At 42.8% G+C, this 12,830-nt stretch overlaps 1 protein-coding gene across 3 annotated transcripts in view; it reads left to right on the top strand.

Moving 5' to 3' along the window:
• The window catches only part of GPR19 (G protein-coupled receptor 19), a 28,273-nt gene extending 18,821 nt beyond the window's left edge, over positions 1 to 9,452 (top strand). For 2 of the 3 annotated variants that reach the window (XM_036457856.2, XM_045587762.1), the window contains one exon: positions 7,758 to 9,452. In XM_036457856.2, the coding sequence (XP_036313749.1) occupies positions 7,774 to 9,027 (1,254 nt within the window). In that variant the 5' untranslated portion in view covers positions 7,758 to 7,773 and the 3' untranslated portion in view covers positions 9,028 to 9,452. The remainder of the gene's footprint in view (positions 1 to 7,757) is intronic. The other variant, XM_045587763.1, reaches the window with a different exon arrangement.
• The last annotated feature ends 3,378 nt before the right edge of the window (positions 9,453 to 12,830 follow it).

The following is a 12,830-nucleotide window of genomic DNA, read 5'->3' as shown; positions in this document are numbered from 1 at the left end:
ACATTATTTCCTTTAAATAGTGGCAAGCCTGCATATAGTCAGTAATACTGTAATAACTGTGTCTGGTGCCAGATGGGTACTAGACTTATTAGAGGGGTCACTTCGTAAGTGATAAATGTCTAATTATGTTGTACACTTAAAACGAATTTGATATTGTATGTCAACTGTAATTGAAAAATAAAAAACAAAATCAAGCTGCAAAAAAAAAAAAAAAGGCAAGTCTTCATCCTACCAGGCTAATGGGAGAGTCTGTGCAAACATTGCTGGGACTCTTTCTCTCTTCCTCTTCCTGGGTCCTGGGGTTCCTCTACAGAGTACATTTGTGTGATGGTCCCTGTAGCCTTGGATCCCCGCAGATTGTAGCAGAAATGGAATTATGGCCTGACCTGGTGTGGCTCCTTGCAGGCTGGTGGATCTGCTGCTTTGGTACCACCCCTGGGGCTGTGCACCCTTCCCAGCCAGGGAACCCTGTGCCCTGGTTCCACCTTCCTAGCTGCACTCTGTATTACCACCTGTCACCTGAAGCACAGTGAGAAAGGGAGGCAAAGGTCCCGGAACTACCTTTAGAAAATAGCTTTATTGAATTATTATTTATCTACCATAGAAACACAGGACACCATGTCTGGAATATTGCCTTGGACATACTTGTGCTAAAAATTGTTATTTATCTGAAATCCACATGGAACTGATCATCTTGTATTTCATCTGGTGACCCTATGTGGGTGGCCCATTGTGAGAACATGTCTTATCCTCTCTGGCTTTCCTGGTCCCCCACCACAGTCATGCTGGTGGCTGCTTGGACCTTATGTCATTCCGTAAAGCACTCAGCTCAGGGTCCACAGCTTAGGGCCAGAAAGTAAGATAGCCACTCAGGAAACTTTCAAAGGGCCTATATGGTTTCTTCAGCCATTTAGCATAAATCTAGGGATGTGTGTAGGTTCAGAGCTTTGAGATAGATTGCACCGTAAACCCTACACTACTAGAGTTAGTGGGCTGGTGAAGGTTACCTCTAACTGCCTCTGCAGGAAGAAGAACGTGATTCATATAGTGTTTGTCCGTTTCTGTGGTGTGACTAGTCCTACTGTGGGTGATTCACGATGATAACGCGATGTCATTGAACTTGGAGCTGGAAAGAAATGTGCACAGCTGGCTCCGGGGAGCCCATGAATCCAGCCCCAGCTCATGCCGGCTCCAGGCAATCCTCATGTTCATATAGAGGCAAATCAAGCCTACATAACAATGAAAAGCTTAAGAGAAAATGTCTTACCACTATGGTATTTTCTTATAGTAAAACTATTAAAATATAAAAATAATTTCCTACTTGGGGTAATAGCAAATGATAAAACTTTTTCTGTACTTCAGTTCAGAACGAGGTATAGATTCTGCTTTCATTATGTGTTTAAAAGGCAACAGTTAATCATTGTTCATAATGAATTTCTAAAACTCATGTTTTTTTTATTCCGAAGAAAGGCTGTGTTTCCAAATCAATGTATCTGCTGAACTTTGGATGCTAAGCCACCATCCAGTATAGGGGGGAAGTGATTTTCACATATTTCTGAGCTAGCATATTGAACAGATGTATCTGTGGGTGTTTAGGAGGCTGTGGGGGATCGCTTTAGATTCCTACGTTTGACTGAGGAGTCAAGAAAGACCTATATCCATGTACAGCCAGTTCAACCTCCTGAATTCAGATCCAGCCCTTTGTGGCCTCGCTGGGCACAAAGCCCCAATGGAGGTTCAGTGTACAGGCTGTGGAGGGAGGCAGTCCGAGGGTGACCACTTCCCACTGTATGTGCTTGGGGAAGAACTTCAGCTTTTTCATTTGTAAAACAGAGCTACCTCCAAGGGCTACACATATAAAATATCTGATACATAGTAAGCACAAAATAAATATCAACTCTCGGTAGTAGTGATGTTATAACTACTGTTGTCATTGTAATTCATCTTCCTGCTCGTTAATAAACAGCCTTATGTATTTAGGTCTATTTAGGTCTAGCAGATACTTCCCATTCTACAGAACATGTTTGTTTGTTCCCCCCAACCAAATCATGCAAAAAGTCAATATCATACAAATTCTAGGTTGACATTAAATGTTTAAGCAAATCTCAGAAATGAAAAGGGTCTTCCTACATTGTGAGAAGGTCTGTGAATCCTTATAATTTCAGGAGGGGGGGAAAAATTCGGATTTTTTGAATCTGAAAGAAACCAAAGCAGCAGTCAATGAGCTGAGCCAGGAATAGCCCCTGGCAGAACTGTAAAGTGAACCAAGTTTGTCATCTGGGCCCCTCTGTTTCTCATTGTGGTCCTCTCATCAGTGTACAGTCGTTCATCCACCCATCAAATACGATTTTCCAAAGTTAAAATCATGACTCTCATATAAATACAGAATGAACGTGTGAAAGGTTTATTAACTTATTACCAAAAGAACCAATAAGGCTGATTCCAAGAGCATTTGAAGAAATGAATATTTATAGGGTTTTGTGCTTTGTTTTCTTTTAAACAATGTCAGCATAAGATGGCAATATAGTCACAAGACTGGTTAATGTCCTACAGGGCAATAAATCTATTATATAACCTTTAGGGTTATTTCTCCTGTTGGACAGAAGTCTGCATATTCACATGTAACTTCACAAATCTGGACTCTAGTCATATTGTGTAAATAGCAATATCAAACACAGACACTTTGTCCCAGAGAATTAATCCTTGGAGAAGCCCATCTAACAATGCCCTGGCATGACTTTAAAATAATTTGCTATCATTTTGTTTACTTATTTTCAGACACTATGTCATTTTCATTGACATGTCTGTCCATTTACTTGTTCAATAAACCTTTATTAATATCTATATGCTCCAGATATATGCAGATAAAGACATATTCTCTGTCCTCAAGGAATTTAGAACCTAATGGGGAGAGAGATATTCAAAATAAAAATTATAAAGTGATACACGTATTCCCCTCCCAGGTTTCCTAGGATCCCATCATTTCAGAAGTCCACCCTATCCCCAGTTCTATACCATGTCAACCTATCCACCATTTCCCCACTTACATATTGAAACACTTCTCTTAGTCTAGCCAATGTGGTCAGCAAACTCATTAGTCAACGGAGCCACAGTTTGCCGACCACTGCTCTACTAAGAGGTCATGGTTTGGTTCCCTGTCAGGGCACATGCCCAGACTGTGGGCTCAGAACCCAGTTGGAGGTGTGTAGGAGGCAGCTGATCAATGATTCTCTCTCCTCATTGATATTTCTATCTCTCTTTTCCTTCTTCTCTGAAGTCAATAAAACAATATTTTTAAGAAATGCATCTCTCAGAGCCCGACAGACAAGTGATTCCTCTCTCAGATTTTTTAATTATTTAAAAAAAATTTTTTATTAAATTATTATCTGTGTACATATACCATTGCCCCCCCCCCCATACATACCCTCCCTCCCCAGAATTGTGTGTCCATTGGTTGTACTTATATGCATGTATACAAGTCCTCTCTTAGATTTTTAATGGATTGTTAATTTTTAGGGAGAAGGGAAGGGAGAGGGAGAGAGAGAGAAACATTGATGTGAGTGAGAAACATCGATCAGTTGCCTCACACACATAGCCCGACTGGAGATCAAACTTGAAACCTGGGCATGTGCTCTGACTGGAAATAGAACCAGTGACTTTTTGGTGCATGGGACGATGCTCAACCCACTAAGCCACCCCAGCCAGGACTATGGAGACACATTTTAACTTAGTGGTGTGTGTCACATGGTGGGCTCAGAACTGGTCAGGAAGAGAAAGGTTGAGCAGGATAGAGGTGAAGAAGTCTTCTAAAATTACTACATATGGATGACTTGGACATAATAACTAATTAAGCAGCCCTTGTATTTCCAAAGCATCCATTGAAGATGTATTTTCCCCCAAATCAATGGAGTGGGGAAAGCTTTCTGAAATTTGACTTTGGGGCCTTAGAATTTAGTTATAACATGGCAGACTATTTTTTTCCAGGAGAGGGGTGCTGAGTCTACCCGAGGACTCCTCAACTACCTTCTCTCTCCCTCAAACCAGAGTTCTGTTTCACACAGCAGTGGACCCGGGTGACTCAGTTTCACTGGCCCTGCTCTTACGTTTTCCCCTATCTCCATGGTCACCAATGTGCCAGCTCCCCAAGAATACACAATTCTCTCTCTCTCTCTGCTTGTAATTCTCCTCGCAGAGCCACCTAGAGTGGGAGTCATGTAATTCAGTTCTCTGTCCTTAGGGGTTCAACTAAGTAAACATTTAATAAGCAATTATTAATGTAGCGAACTTCAATGGAGGCTGTAGAGCTTGGGAAAAGGAATAATGCTCTCCTTCCAGGAGCCATAATTGAGTGGGGAAGGACAGAAACTTGGAAGTCATTCTAAAGCTGTGATTCTCGATCCTGGCTGCCCGTCAGGATCACCTGGGGAACTTTGAAACATCCCCATGCCCAGGCTGCACTCCAGACCAATGTAATTAGAGCCCTGGGGTAGGACCCCCAGCGTCAATATTTTTTTAAAGCTCCCTGGGAAAGTCCAGTGTTGCTAAGCTAGAGAACCATTGGTTTAAAGCAGTGGTCAGCCAACTCTTTAGTCAACAGAGCCAAGTATCAACAGTACAATGATTGAAATTTCTTTTGAGACCGAAAACCAGCTTCTGTGCATGGGCCACGGAGTTTCCATCGCTCTGTACGTGCACACCCACACGTGGTATTTTGTGGAAGAGCCACACTCAAGGGGCCAAAGAGCCGCAGTTTGCCAACCACTGGTCTAAAGCAAAAGAAATGGAAAATACTGTAGTAAAGGGCTAACAAAGTGCTGTATGGGTAAGGATACCACATCCATTCTGAATATGCTAATACTCCTGTCCACTGTCTGGCCACAGATGTGGAAAAGATAGGCTCTCATAACCATGAGGAAAAGGTAGGTCAGTTTGATTGTAGGGCATTTAGGAACTATATACTCTGGGAGGTAAAGTCTGCAGGAAATTATGTCTCTAAGGGGAAAGGTGCCCAACAAAGGTCAGCCCAAAAAGGTGACCCTCAAATTCATTCCACTGGCTCTTTCTCACCCTTTCGGGAATGAGGGCATTTTTTTTTTTTTTTTTAACTACCTTGTCTTTCTGAAGAAGTCTTATTCATTCCCACATCCTTTGTGAAGCCGTTGCATTTCTTCCTCTTATCCCAAGCAACATTGGGAATCCCTTTTTCTCTGGCATTTAGCTCCCTATCTGTTTTTAGCAGTTAATTAAAATTATGATAGAATTCAGTTATAATATGGCAGACAGTTTATTTATACATCTACCCTTTTATGGGTCTCCCTTATCTTTGTTTCCTTAGTACCCAGCACCGTTTCTTGTTTTTCTTTGCTGAATAAACAGAGCTGTGGCAATTTTAGGTCAAGTCAGAAAGTCATGCGGTCATCAGGGGAGACCTCTCCTCAGGAATTCCCCAGACCCCCTTGTCCCACGTCAGAGCATCCAAGGGGTAGTGCTGCCAAAACCAGCAGACGCACTGGCATAAAGCAGCTGGAGGGAACGAGGAAGAAGGCCTGGCAGGGCTGTGGTTGCTAGGGGTAAGGTAGACTAGAGTTTCGCCTCTCTTAGCTGAGTTTTGCTCTGAGAGAAACAAGAGGAAGTTGACAGGTTTCTAATTGAGTGTGTTGACTGTGAAGCGCCTGTGCCACATACTCCCATTTTATTTAGGCCACAGGCATCCCCAGTCTGGAGCAGCCTTTTCTTTCTGAAAAAGTGCTTGTCTGTTTTATTTTTAAACTTGAAATATTTTTTTTTAAATTTGCTTTCTCTCTCTCTCTCTCTTTTTTTTTTTTTTTTTTTTTGCATCTTACAGGTTTTACACATAGTAATATATAGGTAAAACGATTATTTCCATTGTATAAGTAGGAGGTTCATACATTCTACATTTTCTAGGACAGTGCTAATTTTAGATCGTATGCTTTGTTTTTAGACTGTGTTTCCTGATTTTTTTTTAATATGGAAAGTATGGTTGCTAGTTTAAAAAAAAATGTTTTTATTGATTTCAGAGAGGGAAAGATAGAAATATCAATGATGAGAGAGAATCATGGATCTACTGCTTCCTACATTCCCCCCACTGGGGATCCAGCCCACGACCAGGGCATATGCCCTCGACTGGAACTTAACCTGGGACCCTTCAGTTCGCAGGTCAACACTCTATCCACTGAGCCAAACGGCCAGGGCATGGTTGTTATTCTGACAACTGACTGTCATCTGGCCAGCCATGTTTAAAGATCCTTTAGCAGTCAAGATGTCTAATTACCTTACATTTCTCTTTGAGAAATTAAGTAGGGCTGCCTCATGGACCACCCCGCGCCCCTTCCCCCCCCAAAAAAAAACACAAAACACAAAAACCCTGAAGGAAACATGGAGCTGGCACTTAGCACATTGTCCTGAGTCCAGACTTTTGTTGCTTGTGGTTTTGTGGTGAGGACGATGTATAGGAAAAACCCTATTCCCTGTACAAATTTGTGCAAAATCCTTTCCAGAGAAATGGATCATTAGGAGCTGTTTATTCATTCCGCCTCTAGAACTTCTGAAACGCTTCTCTGTGAGGTGTCGTCGCAGGAGCCCACAAGGGGGGCACAGGACCTATTGCCGGAGCGCCCTGCCCCGCCCTGGGCCGGAGGCCCCATGGTGCTGCTCTGGTTGTTAGATTCAACTGCTAAGCTTTCTCTTTCCGGTTAATGGACGCAGCCAAATTAAACATCCACGCCCCCACTGCCACCAGTCACCTCAATTTTAATAGAATGGCCCACAATTACACAATCTTCTTTACCTAATAAAAGGTGTAACTTCTTTTTTCTCATGGAATACTACAACGACCAGTGTTAAACTTTATAATATTTTTTTTAATATCGAAGGATCGTAAGCTTTTAAAAAGTTGCTGAGTAACAGTTACATTTGGTTGTTTTTAAGCATCTGAAAGCCTAAGGTTCCTAGTAGCCTGGTTGCATTCTTTAGAAGACATCTTGTACGTTCTTCCTTCAGTCAGTGCGACACTTTATGAGACGATAACTAGAGAACAGCGCCAACACCTTGACAGGTGGCAAGCTATTAGGACATGAGCCACATCACCTTTGGGGAAAGCGGGCTGTTTTCAAATGCCATTAGGTGAGGCGCTCTTCTGGCTCAGGCAGAAGTGTCCTGGTGGCTCCATGGGCTTCCTTAATACTTTTCTGTAATGGAAATGCTGCAGTAAGGACGGGATCCTTCTCAGTAGCTGGCCAGTCTGTGCTCACAGGTTCCTGTTAGCTGTCTCCATCGCTGACAGCTGAGTGTTTCCATGGGCCTGAGTTTTCCGCTCTTACAGCCTCGTTGCTTTAGCCGTTACCACATCCGGGAGCTTCTCACTAGCCCAGAATTCCATCAGCTCCTCCCTTGAGGAGAACACCCTTCCTGCGACTCTCTAACCCTCTGTTATCCCCCATGCGTGGAGGGGACAAGGATCTAATGAGGTGTGGGGCTTGGGTTTGAGTTTTACCACATTTGACTAAGGATCAAGAGAGGGTGAGGCCAGAGAGACCTGCGCTGGGCTCTGCTAAAACAAAAGAGAAACGGGCCCGAGTTTGTTCTGGGTAGCAGTCATGTTTTCCTGCCAATGCACGAGTCCTACTCGTTGGCAAACAACAACCAATCTGAGTGTCCAAATAAGATCGCTAGCCTTAGGAATCAAGCTCAAATGGCACCATTTTAACAGGAGGCTTCATTCTTTTTTTCTTATCCAGAACTAAGAGGAAAAAAATGAATATGGTTTTTGCTCACAGGATGGAGAACAGCAAGCCGCCTGTGGTTATCCCGACACTCCTGGTGCCCCTCCACAACCACAGCTTCCCTGACACGGCCACCCCTCTGCCGAGCCACGACCTGGCGGAATCACACGAGGAGCACAGCTGGAGGAGCAACAGGACAGACCTGCAGTATGGACTGAAACCCGGGGAAGTGGCCACGGCCAGCGTTCTGTTTGGGGCCCTGTGGCTGCTTTCTGTCTTTGGCAACTCCCTGGTCTGTCTGGTCATCCACAGGAGCCGAAGGACCCAGTCCACCACCAACTACTTTGTGGTCTCCATGGCGTGTGCCGATCTCCTCATCAGCGCCGCCAGCTCGCCTTTCGTCCTGCTGCAGTTCACCGCCGGGAAGTGGACGCTGGGCAGCGCCCTGTGCAAGATGGTGCGCTACGTGCAGCATCTCACCCCGGGCGTCCAGATCTACGTCCTTCTCTCCATCTGCATTGACCGGTTCTACACCATCGTCTATCCCCTGAGCTTCAAGGTGTCCAGGGAGAAAGCCAAGAAAATGATTGCAGCGTCATGGATCTTCAACGCAGCCTTTGTGACCCCCGCGTTTTTTTTCTACGGCGCCAGCTGGGACCACCATTGTAACTATTTCCTCCCTTCCTCGTGGGAGGGGACTGCCTACGCTGTCATCCATTTCTTGGTGGGCTTTGTGATCCCATCTGTCCTCATAATCTTGTTTTACCAGAAGGTCGTAAAGTATATCTGGAGAATAGGCACTGATGGCCGAACTGTGAGGAGGACAATGAACATTGTCCCGAGGACAAAAGTGAAGACGGTCAAGATGTTCCTCATTTTGAACCTATTGTTTCTGCTCTCCTGGCTGCCTTTTCATGTGGTCCAGCTGTGGCACCCCGAGGAACAAGACTATAAGAAAAGTTCCCTTGTGTTCGCAGCCATCACGTGCATATCCTTTAGTTCTTCAGCCTCTAAGCCTACTCTGTATTCCATTTATAATGCTAGTTTCAGGAGAGGAATGAAAGAGACCTTTTGCATGTCCTCGATGAAGTGTTACCGCAGCAATGCCTATACTATCACCACCAGTTCGAGGATGGCCAAAAAAAACTATGTGGGAATTTCAGAAATCCCTCCCGTGGCCAAAACGATAACCAAAGACTCAATCTATGATTCCTTTGACAGAGAAGCCAAGGAAAAGAAACTTGCTTGGCCCATTAACTCAAATCCACCAAACACTTTTGTCTAAAATCTCAGAATTCTTTCGATTATTGTTATGCGCCAGAGATTAAAAACTTTAACTATACAAACGGAAGCTATTTATATATTTTTTCAATCAAGTTTCTGAGGGAAATGTTTTCTTTCGTAAAGTGTATTCATTTATTGATGATTCTTTTAATTTTAGTTACTGTTTCACCTTGAGCTCCTTTTACTATACTAGTGACATACACAAAAAAGAGAATGTTTCTACTTTTAATTTACCGTTATATTCGAAAAGCGTAAATCATACATACAGTCTTTGATTAATGAATCAACCTAGTGTTATTGTTTCCTTTTTGTCCTTCCTACTGAAATGCTGTAACTATGGGCTTCTGTTTTAAATGGAATCCTCCCTGTCACACAATTCAGAGGCTTGTATTTTTTTTTTATTAAAGACCATTTAGGAAGTGTTAATATTGTAAATGTTTTTACATTACCTTTTTCTAAATAATCACTGCCCAGAAAGCACTCCATGTACAGTATTGGAGATATACTGGAACTGCTAGACAGTCTTGTGTGACTGAATTTTAATCAGGATTTGTAGGGAAAGTTTATGGAGTTGTTTAATCCCTCTTTCTCTCTTTCTCTCTCATTTTCACTTCTCTTTAACTTAGGCATTGGATGATACCTTAAAAACTTGAAGTCAATAGGATGTTTTTCTCACACCCGTATCCTATCTAGGTTGTGTCTAGGACATTTACTTTCCTCCTTTGAGTTAAACTCAAGCAAATAGGCTGGTGCCCTTGCTAGGCAGCCCCAGAAAATGCCAAAGGGAAGAATGACAGGTGGCCCTTTGGCTGCCTGGCCCAACCCCATTCCCCAGGACTGCAAGGGCAAGGAGCACCTTCTTCAGGCATGAGGCCTTTTCTCCAGCCAGCCAGTGCCTGTTCCTCACATCATTGTACCCTCCCAAAATCAACTCTTCTTTGCCTATGATAACTTGAGATTTTCTTCTCTGGCTTGTAGGTCCCTTTTATTTCTAATCTAGGACCAATACAGTTTTCAAGCGATAAAGGGCTTACAGACAAGACTAGTATGCATTTTCACATCCTAGTTACCAAGAGCTGCAAGTAAATAATTCCAGATGTTCTGTGATTTTGCACTATCTCATTTGATCCTCTCAAGAATTCTGTGATGTACTTATTATCCCCTTGATGTTTTATCCACGAGGGTACTGGGACTCAAAGTTCTGTGGCATATTCAAGTCGGCGTGTGACAGAGCTGGTGCTCACGCTCAGGTCCCGAGAATGCAGGTCGGTTGCTCTTTCCTTGACATTACAGCAGTGTCTCTAGAGAGCACATGAGCAGCCAAACCCATCCAGGCCTCCATAAGCTTTCTGGCTACAGCTTTGGTGGAAGACTACGGTCTAAGAGAAGCTGGCCATTCTTAAAAGGAGAGTCTAGATGAAATGTAATGAGCTGGCCCTCACCTTTTCCTTGTCTGTGGATAGGTTCCTGGACTTGTAGTGCCGAATTTCTGAGACACACAGAGAACCCTGTACCTTCCCACCTCACCAGACACAGGGAAACAAGACGAGATTGGCTTTGATATTTGAGTGAAAGAACAACAATAAAGCATTTAACCTGCAAAATATTTATAGAGCCGATGTTTATAAGTGGTGGTGCTTCCTTCAATACATTCAAAAGTTAAAAATGATAGCTATATTTTCCTTCCTTTTCTTTCCCCTTATATTCTTATTCCGTGAGCAAATGGCACTCTAAAAATGACAAAATGAGGCCAATGTTTATCTCACTTGGTCCTTGAATTTGATAAACTTGTTTAAAAAAAAAAATAGAAGTGATTTTATTTCCTGCCCTTTTAAATGGAATATTATTTTTTAAAGTTAGATTGTAAATAGTTAAACTTAATTCATTTTAATTTATTCTTATGTATATTATTGGTCTCAGTTTAAATGAAAAGAGACCAGAAAATTGCTAAGCTCTGTCCTGTCTCTAATGTTCTATGAGTTTACCCAGTAAGTAGAAATTCAGTGAGACCATCTCATAAAAACTCTTGTCATAGAAAAGTACTAGTTTTTAAATGCCCCCAAGTAATGACAAATTAAAGTGTTAAATTATAATCGAGAGAGCACCAAAATCTCATGACCTCTGAAAATACAGCTATAATCTCTCAGCATGTTGATAATTCATTATCTTAGTTTAGTTTAATATATAGTATTCCTATTATCTCACATAATCCTGAAACTGGAGAAAATCAGATAGAATGCCCAGATTGATGAATATTTGCACAAGTACCTTACGTTTGCTTGTCAAGAACTAGAGTTAAGTTGCAGGGAGGCAGGCTTTTGGAGAGAATGAGAGAATTACTCCAGTCTCCTTACCAGGTACACGATGATGCACACCATGAATCAGATTCATGTAGTCTCCAAACAGGAATTCAAGAAAGTGAGAATGGGGGATGTGGTGGGGTTCATAGTACAGGCACTTTTCCCTGGCCCCAGGTTCCCATAGACTCAGAGGAAGGGAGAGAGGGATGCATCCTTCTTTGAGGTGGAATTTGAATTTCTCTCTTCTCATCTTCAGTGAAAGCATTTGTGTAACCAACCTGCACATCCTGCTCACATATGCTTCCCTGTGGACCTCTGGTTTACCCAGAATGCCTGGAGCCGACTCCCTGGGCCAGAGTTCTTGCTCAGGAAGAACAATTTTACCCACCAGGCATTGGGATCAGTCATTTGCCAGATAAGGTTGGCAGTTTTACCTCTCTTGGTGGGCACAGTCCCTCCCTTCACCTCTCCAGCTTTGCTGTTACCTGCCTCTATTCAGTTTCAGAGCCACACAACCAAGATCTGCTGGAGTTACTTGACCAGCAACAGCTCTGAGGGTGCATCCCTCTGTAAGAACCTCATGTAAAAGAAGCAAAGAATTAGAGATTTTTAGAGGAGAAGGGATGTTGGGAGACCCTAGCACAAGCCTCTCATTGTTTAGAAGAGGAAATTAAGACCAACAGATGTCAAAGTAGGGGAAAACTAAAATGCTTTCTACTACCAGGCCAATATCCTTTTGCCATCCTTCTTGCCATGGCATGATTCATGTATTGGAGATAAAATCCTCCCTGTGTGTAGAAGAATATGAGGAGTAGAAACAATTCCCTTGCTCATTTGCCTGGAACAGAGCCGACTTTAAGGTGCTGTCATTAGTGGAAATGCAAACCGACTTTGTCAAACTGTTCTACAGAATGGCCGCTTGATGGCACTGTGGCCGGCAGGCAGAGCCCACCACCGCTTCAGATGCCTGTCAGTCACACTGGCTGTTCCAGAGAAGTCTTCGTCTCATAGCAACAAGACGGGAAAATTGCTGAGCTCCCGGAGGCAGCTGCAGATTAACCAATCAATCAGTGTGTCCAAAACACAAAGCATCTAAACATTGGAAAAATTCCAAAATAATTAATACCTTTTATAGACGTGAAGTCACTAGTCAAAATATTATTTTAAACCCACTTTACAAATGGTATCATTAAAAAAACATCAACCATCGGACCATGAAACTGGCAGCTGTTTCACCCACACTTACCAGGGCTTCTCTCTTTCCTGCTCCTTTTATCATTTGACTCTGAGAATTCATGGACCTTTTCATAGAAGTGTAATCTAGACTTGCCCTAAAAGTAAATGTTCGTATGCTCCTGGTTAAGTAGACAGTTAAATTAATTTTAGGTCCGTTTCATTTCCTCAGACCCTCTTGAATTTTTTGAGCCCCTACAATTTGGGCCATTTAAAACTTTTTGCTCAACTGAAAACTTCTAGTCAAAAGCTCTGCGTTCTTTCTCAAAAG

Source organism: Pipistrellus kuhlii, unplaced genomic scaffold (genome assembly GCF_014108245.1).
Source record: "Pipistrellus kuhlii isolate mPipKuh1 unplaced genomic scaffold, mPipKuh1.p scaffold_m20_p_3, whole genome shotgun sequence".
NCBI classification, from domain to species: Eukaryota; Metazoa; Chordata; class Mammalia; order Chiroptera; family Vespertilionidae; genus Pipistrellus; species Pipistrellus kuhlii.
The sequence above is the reverse complement of the archived record's forward strand: the minus strand, read 5'-3'. Positions and strand labels throughout refer to the sequence as shown.